Raw genomic sequence first — 24,676 nt, 5'->3', positions numbered from 1 at the left:
AATGTGCTTAAATAATGGTGGATACAAATAATCACGGATGTTGAGGTCAATCAGATATGAATTAAAAAAGCAAAATAAAAACGAAGCTCAATGATTTGTGGCGAAATAGAAGAATCAAACAATTTGTATCTTTGGAAAAATTAAATCGTTGAACGACCCCACCGACCACACTGTCATTCAAATAACTCATCACATCCACCTTCATCTGGTTTTGAGATAAATTGTGGTTCAAAATAATAATAATAAATAAAAACATACATGATTAAATGGCCATCGAAGCGACCCATCGCGGGCGACTGAAAATATGTTGACAAATTAGCATCGTCCCGCAGATGGCCCTCGCCTGCTGCCCCATAATGAATGTGATCCAGCTCGTGTGCTAATGCCGTTCGTTTTTTTCTTTTTTTTCGTGAATTTTGTGAATGTTTCCATCTTCATCATCGTCCTCATGATCGCCCGCGTCATCTGCGCATCCCGCGCACCATCCCATCACACATTATCAACTTCATTAAAATGAATGAGAGGAGGGCGCGGGTGGGAGGGCTGGGAAAAGGAATCCATCCACTCGTGCCGTATGACCGATCGCTCTCGCTTCCCGCGTCGTCCTTTCCTGGCCTCCGGCCTTATGGGGCCTTATGGGGCCAAGTGTGTTGTGACATTCGCTTTTCCAAACAAACTCTCACCACGCCGCCTAACGAGTGTCGCGTGGAAAATACTGTCTAAATATGTTCCCGCCCGCTGAGGGGGGGAAACCTGGAATTGAAAAACCGTGGTGCGGATTTTGTTTTGTTTTTTTTTACGTTTAGTGATTCGTTTTTCTTCCCCGAAGGAGTCCACTTGGGGTTTCCACGATGAAAGGTAGGTTAACTCACCCGTCATACTCGCAACCGCAGATGCGATGGAGTTGTTTATAAACTGGTGCGCGTGAAAATATAAACATACCCTCGGGCCGAAGGCTACTATGTATTAATATTAATTATTGGAAAAGCTGCCAAAGTGTGAGTTTCCGCTCCGATGTTGAGTGGCTGACGAAAATTCGTCCGTTGCCTGGGACGGGCCCGGATTCGGATTGGCGAATCTCTATTCTAACATTCAACACAGCTCAACGTTAAACAGAGCAGGAAAATCAATAACGCCATCGGAGGGCCATGAAAAGTTATTCGTAAATTCGAAATAAAATTATTTACGACCCCACCAGCAGAGTATTTACTCGATTTCTACTTTTTATTCGCATGTTGTCTGCTCACCTCACCGCCGTGGAAAATTAGATGCCTTCTTGAAGGAAAATTTGCACCGTTAAGAAAACATAATCCAAACGGGGGTAGGAGGTCAAAGGTTGCGGTAAAATAATACAACACGCCGCAACGTCTGCCTACCGAAGGAACGTGCCCATTCCTTCGATTCGTTAAAAAGTCAAACATGGGTTGCCAAGACAGCTGACGAACACTTTGATATAATCGGCCTATCCACCCGCACAACCGTCCCTCCGGGAAACCACCACACGCGTTCCGACGTCCCGAAAGGCGAAGATACGTGATACGTTGGCCACACTTGGCGGGCTTCCGAAGGATTGTGTTTATTTTTCCTCCGATTGATACGAATCGGATTACATGCGAAAATGCAGAGCGACAAATGACACACACACACACTCGCAAGAGCCTTCATAAAACCATGCACAAGGGCATTTGAGGGGTATTGCTGCGCCAGTGCATCGATAATGATACGGATGCAAATTAAGTTAGTTTGTTATTGCAAGGTTTGTTATACCTCAAGCGGTTTTAGTTCCTCTGTGTCAGTTCCGGGTGGTTTTTTTTCTTCTTTGCCTTAGTTGGACGTTTCTTCCGAAGAAAATGGATACACATCTTTTAGCGGCCACACTAAATAGAGACTGTTTTTTCACGGGCTCAACATGGGGCTCGATTTTATGGAATGCTTTGCAATTAAAACGATAGAATCGTCCCCAGCTTGCCATCACATTGTTCGAGGAAAAACTTCACGAAAAATACCAACCTTCCTCTGTCCCCCAGTTACCATTACGGGCCCTGTGTGACCCTTTTCTTCCCATCTGCATGCGATCATCGGTGGACTGCCCGGCCCTTCCAACTACCCTTCCCTCGCAAGCGATCGTGCACATTTCGATTTTTCATTCAAAAATAGAAAACCCAATGTTACGTATACGCGCTCGCCGGAGTGTGGGTAGGCACGTGGAGAACAAAAAAAAAAAGAAGTTAAATAAAATAACGTCCCGTCAACGATGCATTAATCAAATGCCCGAGGTGCTCGGAAAAACGGGGAAAACGGTTGTCCACCGGATCGGAGTTCACCGGGAGCCCTCGCCGGTAGGAGAGCGTATCTTCGTTTCGAATCTCGCGTGCTACATGTTTTCATCTGTCAGACTTAATTCTCGATCGCCGCCGGATGATTTCCCGAGAAAGGAAACAAGGAAAATTTGAAATCAAGCCCGGGGTAGCTGAGAGAGGAAGGAAAGAGATTGGTTCAGATATAAAACGCGAGCGATGCGAGATGCAGTCGAATTTTCCCGAAAGGAAACCCAAAATAAAAACGCCACACGGTATTGGTAGCAATGGGAAGGACGCAAAAAGAAAACCACTTCCATGACAGAATCCATTAGTTTTGTTAATTTTGGTAAATGTCGCGTTTTTTTTCTCCTTTCTCCCGATCGCACACGTTCAATCGGATTTTCTCCACAGGAAATGGTCATTTCAAAAAGTTGAAAACACACGCTTGATACAAATTAACGTTCAGCGATGTTTGAATCCGATGTAGAATGTTCATCATTTTAATTGGAGAATTTTTGGCTAAGAGAATATTTACCACGGCAGCTGCTAATGCAAACAACAAACAGACGACCGAAAGAAGATCGACTTCGTTTACGTGTCTTGTTTCGACTGCTGTCGACCTACGAAAGTATATTTTAAAAACGATAAAATACTTGAAGCACAAGCGTTCTGTTCGTTTTGATGAAAAGTGGGAGTATACGAAGTCCGATATCACAGAGCGGATTGTTTTTTTCGTGGATTGAAATGATGTCTATGCTATCAGCCGAACGATGAACGATGTGTTTCTTTTTCTATGGCGTTCCAGCGCTTGTTTTGCGGTTGATATCATTTAATAGTTTTGTGTCATATGGTTAACACACGATGATGGGCGTTGTTTCATCATCATTCAACTGTTTCGATATCATGTGATGAGTACATTGAAGGAAAAAATACAAAATTCATTCCTCAATGACGTAAGTCTGAGCAATTATCTCCCCCGAAAGGCTTGGCATGTTTACATCCACTCAAAACGATACTGTATGGATATTCAATCACCGTTACCCACCAAATATTTTCCCGCTAGTCCCTAGTGGTGGAATCGATCGCCGAGAGGAAAATCTTCTCCAACGGTGTTACTTTTCGTTTCAATCAACCGATCAAATCATTGCAACCGCAAGCCGGACGCGTTATAAATCACATTAAAAAACTATAAACTCTACCCGGGCTCTCCTTTCCGAAACTGGCCCATTTGGATCTACCGAAATGAAGATAGGAAAAACAAAAAAATACATCAACACACCATTACCGAAAACCTTTTCCCCCTTCGAGAGCGGCCGAACTCGGGCGGCTTCTCACTTTTCATCTTCCGCAAACCCGCGGAAGTGATGGGTTTTCAAGGGTTTTCCGGGCGGAGGAGACGGTGATATAGATTTTCTTTTTATGTTGATATAAAATTTATTTCTCTCTAGCGTGAACCGTGCAGGGTGTAGGGTGTAGTACTGCCCGTTGTTGGTGTTTAATGTAAACACACATCAGGAGGCTATCAGTTCGGCATAAGAACTGGTGAAAGAGCGAAAGAAAAATATCGTACGAATCCGTAAAATTTGGTTTCGGCAATGATGTGTCGAAGATTTATTGGAAATGTGATAACCTTGAGATGAAGGAACGTTAAATCAAATAAACAGGGAGAATGTTGAGCTGTTCCGGATGAGCACATTATTATTATGGACAAGTCACGGGCAAGGGTTCTTTGACGAAATTATCATCAAAAATTGTTAAAATATAAATTTATATATCAGAAGACCAAAAACTAATTTTAAAATCAACATGAACCACTCAGAATGGGTACATTCTATACGTGCAGATTATTAAGTGCAGACACTTGTATAATGCCAAGGCACGAAGATGCAATCCCCTGCGGACACAATTTAATCAGCACCAAAAGTGCATGCAACAGCAACAGTACAAAAAAAAACATGCTGCAACTTGCTGAGGAATTAAAAATAGAAAGAAAAACACCGCCCAAATGCAAAACAGGCAAAACCGCAGAAAAGATAAGAACACAACGAAAAGGGCAGAAAATAAAACGATGAAAAAGGTTACAATACGAAACGAACTACCCTCGATGACCGTGCAGAAGCGTTTTTTATTCGTCATTCTCCACATCCGTTTTGACATTTAATTGCATTTATTTTCCTTCCCCCCCACCCCGTTCCGGCGCACAACGCATCGCACCTCATGCACATCGTGCATACAAACAAATGGTCGGCGCACAGTGCAAAAAATGTTCTAAATAATCTCAACCTGATTGTGCAAGATAAATGCAGCGATCGAATGTTACGTTTCGTAGCGACCGGTTTTGAAAAGCGAGAAAAGCCGGTGTTTCCAACCAGCCAACCGTTTAGGTACACGCGCGTGCTGCACATTTTCATATTTAAATTATGGCCGCCGACTAATTTTATGCACCAATTTCATTCCGCTGCCCGGCAAAGCCGCCCGCGGTGTGTTCGGTTCAGCATTCGATTCCAGTGGCATTCGAGGTGGTAAAACTTAACCCTGATAATTTTAGTTTTCAAACATAAATAAACTCTTCGTGGTTATAAATATTATGTTCCCAGCTTAAAGGCGATTTTTGGACTTGATTTTAACATCACAAAGTATCACACAGAACCTTAAAACACTCTGGTTTAATAAAATTTCCTTCAATACGATGGCTAAATTTTACATAGAACCTTCAAAGAAAATTGCGTTTCCAAGCTCTGGGATGATTCGAACACTCATTGCGAGGTGGTCAGTTACTTCTCTCGATACGTTTCACTTGTCAAACGTGGAGCGGATAAAGATGACGTGACGTAGCTCAGAAGAGAAGGATGTGTACATCCAGCATAATCTGCATGAATGTATAATAAAATTATTAAATATAATTATTCCTTAACCCCGGCATAATACAATCGTTGCTGGCGATCGCGGGTGCAAAGAAAAGCGCCGAGCTGGTGATCATGGGCGAAGGGCGAGGAAAAAATGGCGTTCGTTGGTCGCAACTGCCCGAATGTAAATATGCTGAACATGAATCTTTCTCCTGTCTCGTACCTCTTTCTTTTGCTTGTTAAACTTTAACCCATCCCTCCGCTTCGTCCACCTGCCCCAGACCGTCAACTTTACAGCCTTCTGAACAAAGGTGGAAAAGTGGAATCGCGCGGAAAACGGCCCAAGCCGAGCCACAACAATTTTAATGCATCCACCAATGATTATCGATCCACCGTGCACAAGAACCGATGCCAAAGTCGGAGGGGAATGGCTTGCGGAATGTTGCTATGCTCGGGCGACCAGAAGGATACCGAACGAACGAGCCTGGAGTGGAGCACATAACGGAGTAGCTTGTGTGGAAGAAGATTGCAATAAAATTAATAACTGACGAATGGGCGATTTTACACAATCCGATCGGCTGTCGCCAAGACGCCATTTCGCTCCGACCAACCTCCTGGGGGTCGATGAACGTATCCTGCCGTCGCCCCTTTTTTTTAACGATACAAATTATGTTATAATTTTAAGACAGTTTTACAGCGCGCCATGCAATTGGCAACGGCCGCATTCTCGGCTGCGATCATTAAATAATGTTACGATGCCTTTAACCTGTTCCCGTCAACTGAAACCATCTTTTGGAAATGGGAAAACAATGTTTGGTAAAAAAGAGAGTAGTCGATAAATTCAATTCCCAAACACATGGGACGGAGGGCCGATGTAGTCCGCGGTCGTATAGATTTTCACTCCCTGTCCCCCGTACAACCGCCCCTGTGTCGTCCCCCACCAAGAAACCCGTTGTGGTGACCGGAACGGAAATCATAGTGAACATATCCATCGGTCGCAAGGCGAGGTAGAAAAAAGTGATGATGCAACGTGCGGAGTAAATATTGATTCAATTAATTAAGTCAATATTGGCCGTTCACAGCTAGCTCTCGCGTGGTGGTTCCTCGCCATCCCGCCACGCTCGCCTCGTCGATGTCGAGTTTAACATCGTTTTGGAGCAACCATAACGAGTGTACTCCCAACGCCTTGAAATTCGGCATGACTCAACGGGGTTGGGACTGGGTGAGGCCCGCTCGGTCGTTGAGACCGGGCACAATCAAGATCCGGTAACGGCACGTTTAATTGACATTGTCTTACCGACCCCCTAGTGCAAATACCAGCCGAAATAGATCGTTGTGAAATGATGTGAAATGATTTCATCAACAGAATAGTAGCCCGGGTGGAGTTTGATCAAAATCGCCTTCCACCGCAACGTGCTACCCGTCAAAAAACGGGCGGCAGCAAGGTGTCAGATTTGACAGTTGACATTCGATTTTCCATTCCAGCAGCATCCGACCACACGGATGGTCCACGTCAACAAAGCAGGCGGCAAAGCGAGGTGATCGTCGCGCCCGGAACAGCTCGTTTGCGAAAATTAATTGCATGTCACCAGACACGGCGGACCGCCAGGAACTAAAAACAACTTTTCCCCGACCCGAAATGGTGCTGCCCTCCGACGCAACGACAATGTTGCGAATTTAGCTGGCTGGTGTGTGGGCCAAATCGGTCTCACATCAATATAGACGCTAAGGTGGGTGAAAATTAGCTGCGGTACTTCGCTTTTTAACCAACGGAAAGCCGGACGAATTCGATTTGGTGCGTTTTCCATGCGTAGCATACTTGCATCTCCCGGTTGCTAAACTGGAAGGTGAGAGCCGTCGCCGCCATATAAAATACCAACTTGATTTACGTTGAGAAGGTTTCACTCCGGTGGGGAGGAAGTTAATTTGAACGGAAGCAACAAGAACCCTTACGCACCACTGTTACTTCTGAACAATGTTCCGTCTGTTCCTGAGAGGGAGAATTATTATTTTTTACTTTTTCTAGCACTATCCCTAAGGAAGGGAAGTCTATACGCACACAAAACACACGCTCTGGTCACCGGTAGTCTCGCCAAAACATTACGCCGGCGACGGATCACGTTCGTTAGATCTTCGGTGGCGCAACTCGAATGAAATGAGAAGTTCGTCTCGAGAGGTCGCGGTGAGGAGGGGGGGTTGGGATGAAGATGGCGAAATGTTTTTACACTAAATTAACATATGTTAGACATCGAATGTCAGTCAAACGGTGCTGCAGGAAGAAGGCACCGAACGCGAGTGGTACCGGCAGAAGTAATTCAGCAAAAATAAAACACAAACACCGACACAGAGCAGGTTAACCCCAGCGAGAACTCCGGGACGTCCGGGAGGGATCGATCGCAATCCTGTCCCCGGTTGGTCGGAAAATTGTGCACAATCCTTCCGCTGTAGCGCCTATTAGTTTTGTTTTCTGATCGTTAGCTTCGACGCTGATCGACAAGACGGCGTTGGAGAATTCGTTCACCCGAAATAGAATTTATAGGCATGCAATCTGAACGATGGAAAATAGTGTCTTAATACGTATCATTAGGAGCCGAGGGAAGATGTCATCCATCAGGCCGGACCGTTCAGTACCGCCATGAGGTGGTTTCAATCAATTTTCCAACCCCGAAAACGCGGCCCGTGCGTACCGTGATGGATCGTCATCAAGCTCGACGGGGGTCTTAAATTAAAAAAGAAAGATCGGCTTCCTCCGGACCGGGTTAGCGGTTTTTCATCCGTACGGACAACGTCGTCACAACCTGTTTCGAGAGCTGGTGTGTAATTATAAAAGCGATGGAAGCACCAACCGTCAATAACCGGAACAGTGGCGGTGGGTGGGGGGAGGCGGGCAGAACTCAATAGGCGTTCGATCGGAAAATGGACTTGCTGCGGTCGCATTAGCAAGTGGATTGAATTTCCCCGGCCTTGGGGCTGCTTGTTTCGGCTTTTAATGGGCGACTCACCGCTCGCCCGCAACTCCTTTGGGTGTAAGTTCAGCCCCGGGGTGGAAAAGAAAAACCCGCAGCCAAACATCCAGGACAGGATCAAGTTTTCCTTTCGTCTGCTTAATTGAAACATATGGTTTTCCGCGCTCGTGGGACGGATTCGAATTTGGAGTGGGTTTTTATTTTTAATGCGTGAAAAATGAGCCGAACAACAGTCAATCAAAGAATGTTTTTCCCGAAAACATTTGTTGCCACATGCATGCCGAAATTGTATAGTCTCCCCGCACTCGGTAAAGTGAATCGCATCCAATGGTAAAAGTGTTGCCAAACTTTTTCGTTTTGGTAAAATTTTGGTCGAATTCAAAGTTCAGATATTTTACTATAGGAAACTTTCAGGTTTGCTGACAATTTTGATCGTAAAGTGGAAAAATAATTAAAGCAGCTTTTTTTCCCCATTTCAAGTGTAAGCATCACATTCATCGCAATCAAATTATTTTATTTGTCTACTTCTTACTTCTTACTACGCCGAATTATACGGTGGAAATGCGTGCGATGTGTCTCTCTCCTTTGAGATTCCGTTTGATGAACACATATTCCACACACTCAGTGATTCCGACGCTCATCTTAGACGGTGCATTTCCTTAATGTTCCTCTTCAGCCGTGTATTTTATTTTGGCATCGGTTCTTATTGGTCTCGCCGGTCCTTGTGTGTGCAATTTTTAATTGCGCTCGTAAAAACCACAATTTGAATACAATGAAACGAATGCGGCGACTTTGCAAGTGCATAAACGCATCGCACAAAAACACAAGGGCCGGCATCTTGCACTGAAGATGTCACGCTCGCGCGGGAAACTGGGCGAGATATTCCACGGCACGATCACAACTTCTTTGCGCTCCGAGACCGCTTTTTCTTTGTGCGTCGATCGCGAAGAGATGGCTCGGGATTTTGATCGATGCCGCGCGGAGCTAACGCGGCACGGGAAGGAAATATTATTCATGGGACAAATTCCTTGAAAAGTAATAAAAATGCCTCATGTATGAACTGCATATCGGTTGTTGGCCGGGTGCGTGCTGTTGCGGCGGTTGCTTAAGAGGAAGGAAAATTAAATCATTCTCGTGTCGGGCCGTGCGGAAGTCCCTTTGTGAGTCGGCAGTAAAGGAAGCGAAGAATAAGACGAACGCCCAACAATTATAGCGCAAGCAATGTTGTTTGATGTGTTTTAGGAGGTGATGTGTTCATCGGTTCGAAGCTGAGTTAAATTGAATTCGTATGTTATGAGTCTATTTTTACTTTGATTACATGTTGCACCAACAGTATCAGCATCAATGTGGTTCGATAAACTGAAGTCCAGAAATAAAAATGTATGAATTAAAAAATGGAATTTTATACTGCTATTCTTTTGAACGCGTTTAATTATACTGAATACGAAACATTGAGATTAAAACCAAAATAATTTGATGCAATACCAAATATACACTTTCAATTATACTTCACAATAAAAAAAGAAAGTCTTTTGGCTCCTCCAGTGAACAGAAAAAAAAACAATATAAAAAGTCCACCATCCCGAAATGTTGCTTCAAAAATGTCGAAACACGTCATCGAGCTGCCGACGGAAATGATGTACAAATAATTTTAGACAAACCTCAAATTGCGTCGCACACAAAGAATTGACATTTCCTCCAACCTTGCGGTCCACATTGATCCGCCGATCCAATGGTGACCATTTTCGGGGCCCGTCGAAGGAGACCTCTCATTTGTCATCCCCGGCTTTTGAATGTGCCGGAGATTGTGTGGTGAGGATTGTTTTTTCGTTTTTCCTACCTTGCTACATTGCCTGTATTTCGGGTTTTCGTGCGCGCTTCGGAATTATTCTTATATTTCCCGCATCGATCTATTTTTTCCGTTCACTTGAAATCTGTCACTTGAATTACCATTATACACCGCCGCCCGACCCCGCTGGTGACATTTTTTGGGTCATGAAGAGGACGGGGGGAAGGGAGGGCAAATACGGCCGCCCACTCAATCAGCACACTCGCCCGATGCGAAAGAGACCTCTGGCGATGGTCAGCCCAAAAATAATACGCCGGAAAACCCGGGTGCCGCAACGGATGCCGCACGCTAGACCATTGTCGTCGCCGCGGGACCTCGTCAATCATTTTCTCATCAATCGGTCGCGCCATCGAAGCCGAGGACGTTGTCGTCGACGACGACGGGAGGTCAAACCGGAGGAACTCACTGCGATCGTGACAAACGGTGCGGTTGTTTCTGTCCACCGTCTGCTCGGCAGGGATCGAGGAAAGCATCTATCGAAACGATAGTAACATGAGGGACACGCCATCCGAAGGGGGAGGGGGGGGGGGGGACGAATGGAGGAAGAAAAATGACAATTCCATCGCGAGGAAGTTCCGCGCTTGCGATGCTCCGATGGGGGCTATGTTTCTCTTTTATCTGAAGTGGTTATTAATAGGCCCGGGGCGGCTTAATGAGCGGGAAAATCGGGACCCCCGAAAACCCGCTGACGAGCTGAGTGACTTTTCCTACGCTTAGTGTGTCGGCCCGTCGAGGATGTGTCAATGTGTTTGGGCCGGTGGGAGGGGGGTCGGGCTTGAACTTCCGTTGCATCTCCGTTGTCAAACGGTGATTTTTCGTAATTACGTTTGCAACGGGAGCAAAATCCTAACCTCGATACACAAAAATCGGTCAGCCAACATGTAACACGAGGTAAAAACCAAAGACAACCAGACACTTATTGATTCGGAGACGGAGGCAGGGTAAAAACAAAAAGATTCTAAATGCTAATAACAAGAATACGGTTCGGTGCCGTCATCTCATGATTCTAAATACAATTTTCCCACGAATATTTCCTTCATCATAATACAACCGAGCGAGCGAACGCAGCGAAAGAAACAAAGTACCGTCAGCCCATTCGTGTGGTAATAATAAACGAGCAATAAATAATATCGTTGAAATCTTGTTAATGCTGCACACGCGCGCCCGCTTCGTTATCACGCAGCCCCCAAACGTCAACACCTTTTTTCCGGCGTGGTTGTTTTTCTTTTCGTTTCGTTTTCAGCACAGCCCTTCAAGCTGCAGCATCATTCGTGCCTTAACGGATGCACTTGAGATACAATTTATAAATATTATAATCGAATTATGCGGCTGCTCGACAGGGATTCCCAAATACGAACTGGGCACGAGTCGATCTGTGGTGTGGTTTTAGTTTGGATTGATAAGTAACAAAAGATAAAATAAACACGAAAAAGATGGACAATATTTGACTTGCGTTATTAAATGATCGTAGGGAAATAATAAAGAATAGCTCAAATCAAAAGTTTAAATCGACCATTAGAACTGCACCGTTGAGTGAAGCACACAACTGGTGTTTCCCAAAAGGAACTTTTCAAGCAAAACGAAAGGCAATCGTATTTCAATTGCCTCTTTTTGTGTAGATGTCGATAGCTACGTGTTTCCACTAATCGATCGTGCCAATTGTCGATTGAAAAAGGCTTTCCCTTGGGCACCATCAAACCCCCCCCTCCCCTCTCCCCCTCCTTCCCGTGCTGGGAAAGACGCCCCAAAAGCTACCCTTTTTAGTGAATATAACACTTCAATTTATCAATTTACTGCCTGTCAATTTGGCGGCGCTGTAAGCGAGACCGCCACCCCGCAGGGAAGCAAACCGGCACCCGGGCCCGGTAAAGGGCACGAGCAGCGGTCCTTGGATACCTTTCTCTTTCGCGAGGTAGCCGCAACGAGGAGCGAGTTTTCTGGTTTGCTCGCCGAAGATCGCGATCGCGCCGTCAACAGCTGCTCGTGCTGCTCCCTTTGGTGACTAACGAGACACACCGGGAGTCCGGGAGGGGTGGGAGATGAAAGTTGAACCGTGGCGCGGAGGTAGGCAGGAAACACACAAAGGAAATGTGTGAAATCTGCCACCTTCGTCTCCGGCACACTACGCGATTACGCGAAAAGGTAGCGAAAGGAGAACCGTACGCCGCACACGAAACAAATCCCACCACGAAACCGGAGCAGCATATTCCGGGGTCCGCGAGGTGTGTGCGCCTTCCGCCAGTCCTTTCGCTTCGGGCGAGCGTGGCCACTTTTGCGAATCACGCGCATAACAAATGGTTAATATAAAAGGTGTAAAAACGCCGATCGCAGATTTATTACTAATTGAATTTTAATTTACAATTTCACTCCCCCCCCCCCCCCCTCCCACCGGGTAGCGATGGTTTCGTCCCTGTTGGTCGCGTTTATCTCACCTTGTTTCGTACCAGCTTTGCGTTGCTCCTGGCCTCTCTGGACACCGAGAAGTTTGTTCCTGTTTTCTCACACACACGCACACGAACCGTCAAACGAGCGGAAATTGAATGAGCATATCTTCGCTTCTCGCGATCGACAGAATCGATTAACATTGACCCGAACTCGCGGGTTCGTGCCAGAATTTGATCGCGATGATCTCACCGTGCCGATCGACTATAAGGGTTGCATCGATGTAACAGATATTTCATTGCAAATTACGAGTCGTTCTAACTGATTGTTTCCATAAGTGACAAGTTGTCATGGAATAATGTACTTGCTAATTCATAAATATGGGTTTCATAAAATAACATTTAAGTTAAAATCAAAGTAAAAATGAAAACTGAAATATTTAAATGCATGAAAAAATATGAATACGATTTTTAGCGAGTTATATTATCAAATTACTTTAAAGCATGGAATGAGCTAAAACATCCATTCCAAATGTTTTCCTTATTATCGAATAAACGAATCGAATTAAATACTTTTTAAATGAAACCATCATTTTTTTTAATTTTAAAACTCTCTTTTTCTCGTACCCTTTTTTACATCATAGTTGAAGTAACAAGCAACGGGCAAAATTAAATTTATTCACATGTCCCTAGTGTCCTTTCTCACAAGAACAAACCAAAATTATCGTAAGTGAATTGAATAGCAAAGAAGTTCCCGTTCGTTATCGGTTTGATTGACGTTTAATTGATTCAAGATACCGAGCTACTGCAGAAGCATGTCCTGACTGCGGTGTGACTTGCACCAACAATGACGACGTAATCTCACGTTTCAATCGAGAGCATCCAACAGTGACTCGACGGAATGAAGGGCAGACGAAGAAACGGATGTCGAAAGAGTGCGTGTGTTTGATCTTGGGAGCATGATACGGAAAATGATATGGCGTTCGATACGGTAGCATTCTGGGTGTCTATAGGTGAAGGGTAGGGTGATAAAAACCGACAAGGGTTCACACACACACACATGCGGTGTATCCTTTCGATGACACAGCACCATCGGGTGAGCTGGTGCGTTTGATAGGCAACCCGATGTCCAAGAGCGGGGACGGCGGAAAACATGTTCCCCCGGGCGCGTAGTTCGGGTTTCGATCAATCTCCATCCGTCGGAACACTTGCTAAGAATTTGTTTACAAAATTGTTTAAGTGCCGCGCGGCTCACGGGCTTCCATTTCAAACGACGCGTGCCGATCACTCTCTTGGCGCATTTTTTGGAGGAGCGGCTCCGAATCGGGAAGTAATCGGGAGATCGAGCGCCTTTTGCTACCACCGTTTCTTCTTGCTCAGGGCCTCCCTGGCCGTAGCATTTCCCGATTTTTATACCGCCTTTCCGATCGTTCGTTGGGACGCTTTTCCCCACTTTCCGTCGATGCGGCAAACATGCGGTAGCCGAACAAGTTGATTATGTTGTGATGTGTTGCTTGTAAACAATCGCGGTCCCGACGCGATCCGGTGGCATTGGGGAGAGAGCAATCGTATTCGAAAAACAACCCCATCACCCCATTTCCTCCCCTTCGTCGAAGCTCTTTTTGCCGGAGTTTTATTATTCGATTCTAGCGGTTCTTAAATCATGCAAACAAATGATCCATCATCGGACGGTTATTGCCGGTACGATTCGGAAGGAAGCACGCCGAAGCGAGCCTTTCGGTGTCTTTTGTTGGAAAAGAGCCGACTGGAACGGGTACCCGGTTTTTCCGATCACTCGCCAGACTATTTGACGCCGTTTCGGATGGGCCGTTGGTTTATGTTTACCATTTAATTGCCGTGACTTTGCGATACAAATGCCTGGGGGATCAATTACGCTGAATACGGTTCAGATCAAAGTTTTTCCGAAGTAATGATTTTACGTTACACTTTCTTACGGGGATTGTTTTGAGGAAATGATCTTTGCTATAAAATGATGTATGAAACCCCCAAACATATTCTGGTTTCCACAGGCAATAATTCTACGAAACAATTATTCAACGATAGATTACATGATCGCTGCGCTTCCCTGGAAACTGGTTGAAAAACGTCACACGTTTTCCCCCGCGCGTTCTTTTCGGAAGCTAAACAATAAAAAACCGGGAAATCGATGAGCGAAGGATAGTATCATTCCATCTTCAGGCCGAACTACAAAGGCTGAGCTGTTGAACATGAAAAACCTCAAATTGTATGGTCCAGAAATCATCACACACACCCACCTACCCGACCCCATTTCCACGCGGATGAGCGCGAGACGATCCGCGCACAGCTGTCGGAAATATCGATCAAGCAAGCGGCCGAATGCGGACGGCGATATTTCCATCAAATGACCACAACAGTGTGGCACACATTTGCCCCAGAATCGGACCGAACACATCAAAGGGATTTCACTTGAGATATGTGTGTCTTTGAGGGGCGGAAAAGAACTGGACCAGTACAGGCGGTGGTAATTTTCGTCCGAAAAACCGACTCATCGCTTCATGAAAAGAAAAATCATGACCCTGTATCAATTTCTTTTGGGAGCAGAAGCATTTGTTGACATTCGCCCGTTTCGCATGGATCGATCGGGAAAGAATTGTCCGTGAATAAATAATATAGCTGGGAAGATAAATCTGGCGCTAGGTTGATTTAAAATAGAAAGGAACATATTTTTTCCTTATTCTTGGTTGGTTCAATCGTGGTTTGTACTGAAAATAACCCCTAGTGAACATTTATTTCGTTAGGCTACTCTACCGTTGATATGTAAACAAAGATAAATAGAAAACCGTTCGCAATCGCTCGGACAAAGGGTGTTTAAATTGTCGATGATTGAAGTGTGCCAATTTGTCGATTGGTTGCTTCTCTTCCTCTCCGTTTTGCGAAACGCTCCTCAGGAATAAAACTGCATCGTTCGTCGCGTCGCGGTAGAAAGTCGGCTGCATCGGAATCAATTCGCGCACGGGGAGCCGTTGAAACGTCGAAGGTGTTCAGGGCAATCAACAGCCAACAGGCAGGCCGGAACCAAACCGGTACCACCCGCTGCGACTCCATTCCAATCGAATCGTGCGATCTTGTTGAGATCTTGTATTCTCGCCCCGAAGTCTGCACCGCGCCTCTGATCAATGCCTGATCATTTATCCACCTTTTAAACACAACTTGTGTGTGTGTGTGTTTCGGTGATGTTTTGACTTGATTGTAGCGCCTCAACATACGCCTCGATGGGTGGAAGGGCTTCAGCTTCCATGTCGGAGAGTGTCCGTCTTTTCCATCGATCCGTCCTAGTCTCCAATTATTCAACATAAACTTTTATTAATCATTCGCGACGACAAGATCACGCGGCGGAACCGAGGGGAAGGAGGACCGGGGGCGAGTGTAAAAGAGGGATGGACAAAAAAGGCTGTAAAGTTCGCGGGCTGAAATATTAGTCTGCCGTCGGCGCCGTCCCGTACGCTACGAAGATCGATGAAGTTGGGAAAACCCAGGGACGAGGAGTTGGGAGCTCCGGAAAGCGACGGAGAAATGCTCTCAAATCGATCGATCCTAGAGAATCAATTCCTGAGGTGGAGAGAAATCTTGATTGGAGGCAGCAAAGGAGTTAGACAACGCCAGCAACAGGTCAGCCCAAGTGGCTCCCAAAAGTGGAGAGAAGTAACGTCCCCGGGGCGATGGACCCGGGCAAAGAGATTGATATATTGATTTCGGATCGATTTGACAGCGAGAAAATTGCGTTTCCTTTTTGATTGCCTCACCGGCCCCATCGACGATCCTTGGGCGAGGGGGAATGGGACGTTGTTGGGTCCCGTTGTTCGCCCGAACGGATTCGATCATCCTTTTTTTCCCGATCCAAATCGTGAACACCATTCAGACCGGAGTCCAGCACGAAAACAACTCCCCCGGTCAACTCGGATAGTCCATCTCCATCCGCTAATGATCGTATGATCACTGGAGGGAAGCATACGTCGGCACACGTGGAAGCACTATGGTAGGCTGGCGTTTGGCCTATCGTTGCCCGACTACCCCCCGAAAACGCCGAGATTCCGATCGCAAGCGGAGGCAACTGGGTGTTGAACGGAACTGCTGCGTCTAGGTTATGTTTGAGTGATGTTTTTTTATTGTATGTTATTTTTTGTACGCTCCTCTCGGCGGCAACATCGCATAAGCGCGCCCTTGTTCGTATCATGAATGATCCTTCCCAGTGAGGGGAATGACGACCGTTTCCCTCGTCGAATCGTCCCGTCGTCGCACAATAAGAGTGTAAATTACGATTATCTCGTACGAGGAGCTTCGGGCTTCTAATTTGACTTTGATTAATTGATTGATAACTGATCCCTGCATCCCTCGGTGTTGGTACGTTTTATTGGTGGCACGATACGATAAAGAAAAAACATGTGTTCTTCACGCCTTTCGATGAGCATCTATAACATGATAAACCGAAGAAAGCACCTCTAACTTATTTAATTCGAATATTATTAAAACAAAAGTTGTAAACAAAACAACAATATTTAATCGACACCTATCGAAAATATACGACACATGTGATTCAAAAATACAATAAAACAAGTCATCTGCTCAAATCGTGTATGAATTTTGCCTTTTTCCTCGATTTGTCGGCAAAAGATCACAAAACTGTATCAATGGCAGGTGTCAATCGCATCGCTTCGAGGCGCAAAGGTGCTAACAAAATCAATCAAACGCTGCCGGCTGGTGACGTTTTTAATTCGGACGTAGGTGATAATTGGGATAAAATGGAAAACATTCTGCAATCGTTCGAAAACAACCCCGCTCACTCCAACTCGTAGTTGCATGTATTGAAGAACCGGGTTGACGTTGAAGTAGTCGCTAAAATTTACACCAAATTTAAAGTTCATTCACAATTTTAGCTCGCGGCACATTTATTGGGGCGCAGAGCACTTTTCTCGCATGCTTAGAAAACAACTGTTTTGCTTTTCGTAGCCCTGGAAACATTAAACACCAGGCCCATAAAACTGCACGACGCTGTCGCCCGTTCTGCTTCCTGAAAATGGCGCACGGAGTAATGATTCGTCGAAATCGCTCCACTCATGCACGGCTTAGGGCACGACGACGGCGACGACGCCGATGCAGATTTTATGAATGTACGTATGAAATCCAAAACCCGTCCGACCAACGCCGCGATGTTTGCCCTCTGCTTCAACGGCAGAATCGTTTGCAAACCCACTTTATGAGATCCCCCATTTGCAGCTCCATTCGGGATTGGAGGTTCTGCCAGCTTGGTGGGATCGTAAAATATTAAATTTGAAACTGCATAACTTGATTTCATCAGCAGACATGATGCATCCGTCAGGATTTTCCTTCCACGGACATGTCCCGCACCCCCTTTACACTCCACCATGCATGCTTTTGGCGTTGATGAATGAAGCGCCACGGAGTGCATAAATAAAGTACGGACAAACTGCTTCACTTTTCTGCGGCAGTTAGAACGTTTCGTTGATACTTGGCCTTATTGCCACCGTTAAATTCCATCGGAGGTTTATTCATCTGTGAATTTGTGAGCGGATTTATAACAGTCTATGGTGTTCCACTTTCTAACTTTAGAACCGCAACGGAGGTTGTTTTTAGGAAGACTGTTTTACCGAGTGGGTGACTACGATTGTGGGTGTTTATGCGAACTTGCTCGGTTATCGAATGTGAATAAAATCATTTATCATTTTTACTCATCCCAAATTGTCATGGACGGGGCAATTTTGAAATTTAATCGTACCCAGAAAACAATTAGCAGGGACAAATTAAGCAAAGAAAGAAACATGATTTGCTCAAAAGGGAAAACAAACCAATAACAGGCCAATTCCAGCAGGTCGGAAAGAATGATTAATTGAATTCTAACGATAGCCCGGAATCGGGAGGGTTCATCATTCGGTGTTGATTCGTGAGAAGAACAAAAAACATGGCGTGATAAACTTGAATGCTCTTGGAATTCGCTAGGATGCTTTCCATGACTCAATGTTCCAGGAATTTCTGCCAGTGGAAATGCTACACTAAATTTCAATTGCTACACGATAGCAAAAGAATTCGATTCTTATACGGAGCCCAGGGGGTAACCTTTTATCCTGTTCACTTCCCTCGCCCTCGTGTGCTGGCCGAACCCGGGATGACTCACACAATCGGAAGTCGTACGATTTGATAGATTGTTTTTACCGGAAAATCAATTACCAGTGGAAAGATAGGAAAAAAATGCGGCACTTACCTCGCTTTTGCATGAACAGGAACAGGTCGTCCAGGAATTCCTTCCGCTTCGGGTCATCGTTGATTTCGTACAGCTGAGCGTCCGGAAGTGCCACCGTCGCGACGATGGGACAAGTAAGGAGAGAAGGAGGAAAGAAAAGAGAAAAAAAATACGATTAAATACTGTACCGGTGCACGTCGAAGGCCTATTTGAGTGTTTGCATTGCGTTTAGTCCGCTTGCAAGCGTTTTGACGCACGTAATTAGTCAATCATTTTCGAGTAAAAAATCAAACTGCGGTCAACCGACAACCGGATTGGCCGGAGCGTGGAGAAGCCGCCGAGGTCGGCGTCCGGCAGTGCAACGATGGGCATCGGAACAGGGTGCACCGATGCACCCTGCACCGCCACCATTACCACCATATCGGCTGTAGTGTGGAATCGCCACGGGGAACGGTGGTGGTGGCCATTCGAACGGAAGGAGAGAAATAGAGTACGAAGGGCGCAAAACAAAAAAATAAACTACGGAGCATAAACGGATCAATAACGTCGAAAGAAGGAGACAGAACGTGGGTCTCAATAGTACATTTAATCGCTGCAATGCACTTGCACTTGCCATTCTTCGATGCTGCCTGAGCAATGAGGCTAAAGTGTGCTTCGGGAAAGTTGTTAGTGCAACGGCACACGGACACAAACGTTCATGCAACCACTGAAACACAAACACACATACACACACCTAAGAAAGGGACCCTGCAAGTGCAGGTTGCAACAGCCGCAAACTCGCACGTTCGAGGCGAGCGCCGACGTATCAACATTAATTACAATTGGCATCAGCATTAAACTTATTTAAATTGATTGCGTGCCTCTTGAAATTATTTTTATTAGCGTCTACGAGAAGTAGCGCAAACCGCACCCCACGCCACTTCACCCACCGGTCGCGGAAAACAATTACACCAGGCGGAGTGTTGTTGTTTCCTTTTGGTTTGTGGCGTTTGAGACGGCTGGTGGGCTGCTTCTGGGGTGGCCCCTGTGTCTCTCACCCTCTCTGTGTGGGTGGTATGGTGGTTATTAATTACTAGACAATGCAATCACCGGATGCATCGATGGTGCAGGCGCGATCGTTTGGAGGGGAGGAGCACGGGACTTCGTTTGAAGTTCCAAGAATGTTTCATCGAGATGGAGATCAGAAGAATGTTACCATAAAAGAGTAGGCGAAGCAGGAAAATAATAAACTGAAACTCGAACTTCGCTGCATACCAGCTTTACAGAAATAATTTACAAAAGTTACGTGTGGGAACTGGGAATGAAGATACGTAATATCGGTTTCTTAAATTGAAGGTGGAAACAATTAGATGTACAATGATTGCCGACACGGAAGAGCATGTTTAAACCCAATTTTATAGTAGAACAAACAAGTCCAAACAAATAAACTGCGACAAAACTAACAACTTAACCTTTCTAAGACAACGTAAGTAAAAATGCTACCAGTCAAGCCACGTCGAAGCGTTAGTTCCAATAATTGTCGCAACTGAACGGGGTCGTCTCACTTGAAAATAGTACTATAATTCGAACCATTTATCCACGGTGCAGCCCGTGTGAATCGTCGGTTGCGCTTTTTCTACCATTCCGCGAAGGGCCCTGCGTTGTCGATTGCGTGTGAAAATGAAGGACATCGTTTGGAAAACCGTTACTACGAACACGTAGCAGCATCGAGAGTCGTGTAAAAAAGTAAACGCTTGTCGAAGCATGTAATGCGATATCCCAACGACTGTTTTAAACTACCGCACATACTGTATGTAGCGCATGTCAGACAAGATTAATGAACAAAAGGAGGAACATTAAATGAAAATTATTCAAGGTGGAGCGATACAATGTAGCACAATTCCAAGAAGAAGTAACACCGGCATCTCAAGTGATAAAACCTATGTAGAAAAAAATCGTTTTAGGAAATTTTCAAATCCTCCTTTGCTTTTCTATTCTTTTTTTATAGCATTCTCAATCTGGCAGTTATTGTTATTATTTTGTCAATGATTATCGTTAGCTTCTGTATTTACTTGCCAGTTCTCGACAACCTGCCGTGTCCGTGGTTGATCACGAGCATAATCTTTATCCTCCCCACACGCCGCTGCCCCGAGTCGTCTTTGTTGCGGGCTTAATCCCGCTGCGTCCGTCTGCATCACGCCATCGTCGTGCTCGTCGAGACATCGCATGCGCTGGAAGCCAAAGCTTCACAAAATCGTGTGTTTCATCACCAATTAGGCTGCGAAAACGAATTCGCGGGATCTGCTCTTTTCATTCAGAAGTTCAGCGTCGAAATTATCGCTATCCCCATTCGCTCGAGGAGATTGACTCGAGGGGTGCAAAGGTGTCACGCAAATGGGCGTGCATGGCGATGCGTGGAAACCGATTAGATGTTTTTGTTTTTTTTGCCGTTGCTGCCGAGCTGCACTTTTCTATCAACCCAACGCAGCACACCGTTTGCCTTAAAATGTTGTTCGGTTCCGATCGATAGCGGGGTCGATAGTTGCATGCTCTCGAGTTGCCCTCACCATTTAATTGCTTTGGATGGCTACATTTTCATAATTCGTTTGCTTTCTCAGTTTCGTTTTTGGGTTTTTGTTTGTTAGCTCTAACATTAACAATCGTTTTTACTGCAGTAGAAAAAGGGAAGTACCCCCTTTAAAGCTAAAATATTCCTGATATAACCGCAAGTGCAATTGCCCAGTTTCGGTGCTACCGGAAATTTCGTCGGTGCATGTAGGCAACTCCCGGCAGCTCCCGGTTGATAGCCGTCAAAGTGTACCCGCGGGCGTTGGAGCCAAATATTGGCTTAATTTTGGCTCGAATCACCGGAAGACGGCCACGAGCACCGGACGAGCGGCTACTGCGGGCTGGAAAATTATATCGTGTCACAAAACGCAGCTCCGATAAACCCAAACATAAACGCTATACAAGATTAACCGAAGGGAGAAAGAGATAATGAAAACAAAAGCACACACACTCGCAAAGAAGCAGGGTGGAGAAAAAAATAATTGCAATTCATGTAAAAGCATAAATTCGACGGCGTGGTAAAAATCGTGAGCAATTTTGCCGTGTTTTGCATACGACATCCGCAGGCCGGCTCGGACACGTTCTTCCCTTCCGAAAGGACTTATTTTCAGCGGCCTATCGAGGATGTTGACGTTTGCTTATGCGAGGGAAAAGCAAACAACCCATCCAAAGCACCGGAAAACCGTCGCTTGGTCAACCGATGTCCACTCTGACACAACGTCACTGACAGCTGTAATTCGAACAGTGACAGTGATGGGTCCCTGGATCAACTGGGCTGCCGGGCTGGAGGGGCGAGGTGGTTTGACTTCTGAAAAGTTGTTTATGTTGAAATCGATAGGTAAAACGTATTATTAACCAGCAAATACATATATTATGCGTTTAAAATAGAACCATCATTGAGTTTTGCTGGTTTTTTTTATCGTTAATAGATACCTATAAGGATGATTTCCATTTCAACACCTAATTATGGAAACTCTGTAGAACGATTTTCCAGAGTCAGTTTCACTTGTCAAACTAAGTGCACCTGTATTGATTTATTTCTTCAAAATCTTAATTGATTTCAATGCAAATTTGTCCCAAATGAAACCTTCCCAATGCGAAACAATAGACACTTGCATGGAAACTAGATAAGCGCAGCTATTTGTCAGTGCCCGCCGTTATGATGTGCGTTTTGCTTCCTTTTTTATTGCAGCGCGCGCGTTTCACATCGTAAAACCATCTTGCGCGAGACATTTGCAACCACCTTTGCCTTCTTGCACATACGCCATCTAAGGCGCCATAGAGAGTGAGCCATGTTTTGTGGTTTTGTGGCAACGTGATGGTTACCGTGGGAAACCGTGGTGCAAGTGCCGCCGAAACGCACCCCTTCCCAAAAGGGTGTTTTCTCTTGATTCGGCGCGCTAAAATGAACAACATTCACGGGGAAAGAAAACCACCCCCGATTGCCAACCGAGGGGCGTTAGTAATTTCCTTTAACCTCCCAACACCGTGCATATCTGCATGGTACTTTATTCAGCTCAATGTAGCATTTATTCGACGTGGCAAGCTTCCCATAGCCGCTTGACACAAACACACACACACACACACACACACACCGGGGTGACCTATAAACGTGGTGTCCCAGAGCCAGCACAACTCAGTTCCGTCGAACAAGGGCGAACACAACCACCATGTGGGGGAGAGTTTCGAAAATAAAAACCGCAAAAGCACATAATTTTTAACACTTTCATTTTTTTTTACGACAATACATTCGATTGTTCCCCGGCTAGTGACTGTGATGGCATTTCGTTGCCTTCACCACGCGGTGAAAAAGTCAACTCCCACCTCGTCGGTTTTCCGCGCCGACGCGAGGAAGCAAGGTGCTTCGGAGGAAATGCCGGGCATGATTAATATTTTGCGCCCCTTCGATAGACGTTTATGTGATCGTTGCTGTTAAAAATGGGGGTTTTCCTATTACTCAGCGTTGTGAAAGTTATGAAACAAGTCAATAAATTTGTGGAAGAATCAGGTGAATCAGTTAAAGCGTTTGAAATGTTATCTGTGAAACGTGAATAATGATCAAAATCATTTGAACCAATAATTTAAAAAAAAACAATTTGGGTTGTATTGCGGTAGAAAAACGATCCTTATGCAAAAGTTAAATTAAATCAAACAATGTGAATCGATTACTTGTGACACGCCGTAAATAATAACCGTAAACCGTGGCGCCGGCGAGGGAAAATCGCCGCAGGATCGTTACCATTTGTCATCGAAAACAGGAACGAAACCCGGACGGAGCGAAACCACTAGTAAACAGTTTTCCTCAAAAACCAGCCCGAAACATGAAGTTCATGTACCTCTCTCGTTGGCGTTGAACAACGGCCCCCAAAATAAAGATTTCGTTCCGTGATGCGCTACGTAAGAGGTCATGTTGAATTTGATTGATGAATCTACCGGAGAGTCGTAAAAGGAAAAGAGGGAGGAAAACAACGAGGAAAAGTCAAAAGAGAATGCGCCATCGGATTTAGCACCTTTCGATGGTGTCGTCGCATCGTTGTGGAATCAAAAAATATATTTAAATTTCGGCTGTAAACTAACGGTAGCATTGTTTTTGCGGTTGCCAAAATTCCTTCCAATCGGTGACTGAAGTGGTTTAGAAAAGTGATTTCAACCGAGCCACAGACAAAAAAAAACTGGTAAGTCCAAGACAGCAACATTGCAATCGCTGCGCCCCGCTAAAGCATGCGTAGTTCCTGCACCAATTTCCACGAACCATCCCGAAGCGATCGTAGCGCATCATTAACCAGATCAAATCACTATTTTCATCGTCAATTAGAAGTGTTCCGTGACGGGCGAGCATCGGTAAAAGGAAGGCTTCGTGCTTCCCCGGGAAGGAACCGTCCTCCATTTTTCCCCCCGCGTGCCTCTAATGGCGTGCTGCCACCGGGGAAGGAAAATAATCAATCATTTAATTTTGATCGCCTCAAACGATCGCCAGGGCCGCCTTGGGGAAACCGGGCGAGAGAAGGAAGATATCTGTAGGTCGTTACCAACACCCGGGACACCAGTGGTCGCCGTTCGTCGATGTTGTTTTCTCGGCACGAAAAATTAATTTATATTAATACAATTTACGATTTTAATGTCTATAACGAGATCATTTACGTTGCGTACGTCCGTCTTGGGTGCTTTTCTTTTTCGTTTTCCCCATCCGGGACAGGTCAAATCTAGCAACGATCTCCCATCATGATCGCTTTTAAAATCTTCACTTGTTCGTCGCGGCTAGACCATCCAAGTGAAGGGAAAATAAGCCCCCCCATTTTCCATCAACATTATCTCGTCTGGCTTCGGGAGGTAGAAAAACGGAGAATGACTCGTCCCGGTCTCGTCCACGATGGACAAATCGCGCCCGATAGAGGGATCTCTTCCACCCAATTAAATGATCCAGCTACGGTCCATCGCTCGCCACAGTCACGCGCACAGCATTTGCCGATTCGACGGCGTGCCGTAACGGTTTAGGAGAAAAACGAAGAGTTGAACCGATCTATTTCACTTTCGAAGCCATTATCATAC

At 45.4% G+C, this 24,676-nt stretch overlaps 1 protein-coding gene across 2 annotated transcripts in view; it reads right to left on the bottom strand.

Moving 5' to 3' along the window:
• Positions 1 to 24,676, bottom strand: part of LOC131283112 (protein dead ringer) — a 93,323-nt gene that overhangs the window by 15,944 nt on the left and 52,703 nt on the right. For both annotated transcript variants that reach the window (XM_058312684.1, XM_058312685.1), the window contains one exon: positions 18,602 to 18,674. In XM_058312684.1, coding sequence (XP_058168667.1) covers positions 18,602 to 18,674 — 73 coding nt within the window. The remainder of the gene's footprint in view (positions 1 to 18,601; positions 18,675 to 24,676) is intronic.

This window comes from Anopheles ziemanni, chromosome 2, assembly GCF_943734765.1.
Source record: "Anopheles ziemanni chromosome 2, idAnoZiCoDA_A2_x.2, whole genome shotgun sequence".
Taxonomy (NCBI): domain Eukaryota; kingdom Metazoa; phylum Arthropoda; class Insecta; order Diptera; family Culicidae; genus Anopheles; species Anopheles ziemanni.
Note: the sequence above shows the minus strand (reverse complement) of the source record. Positions and strands in the feature narration are given on the sequence as shown.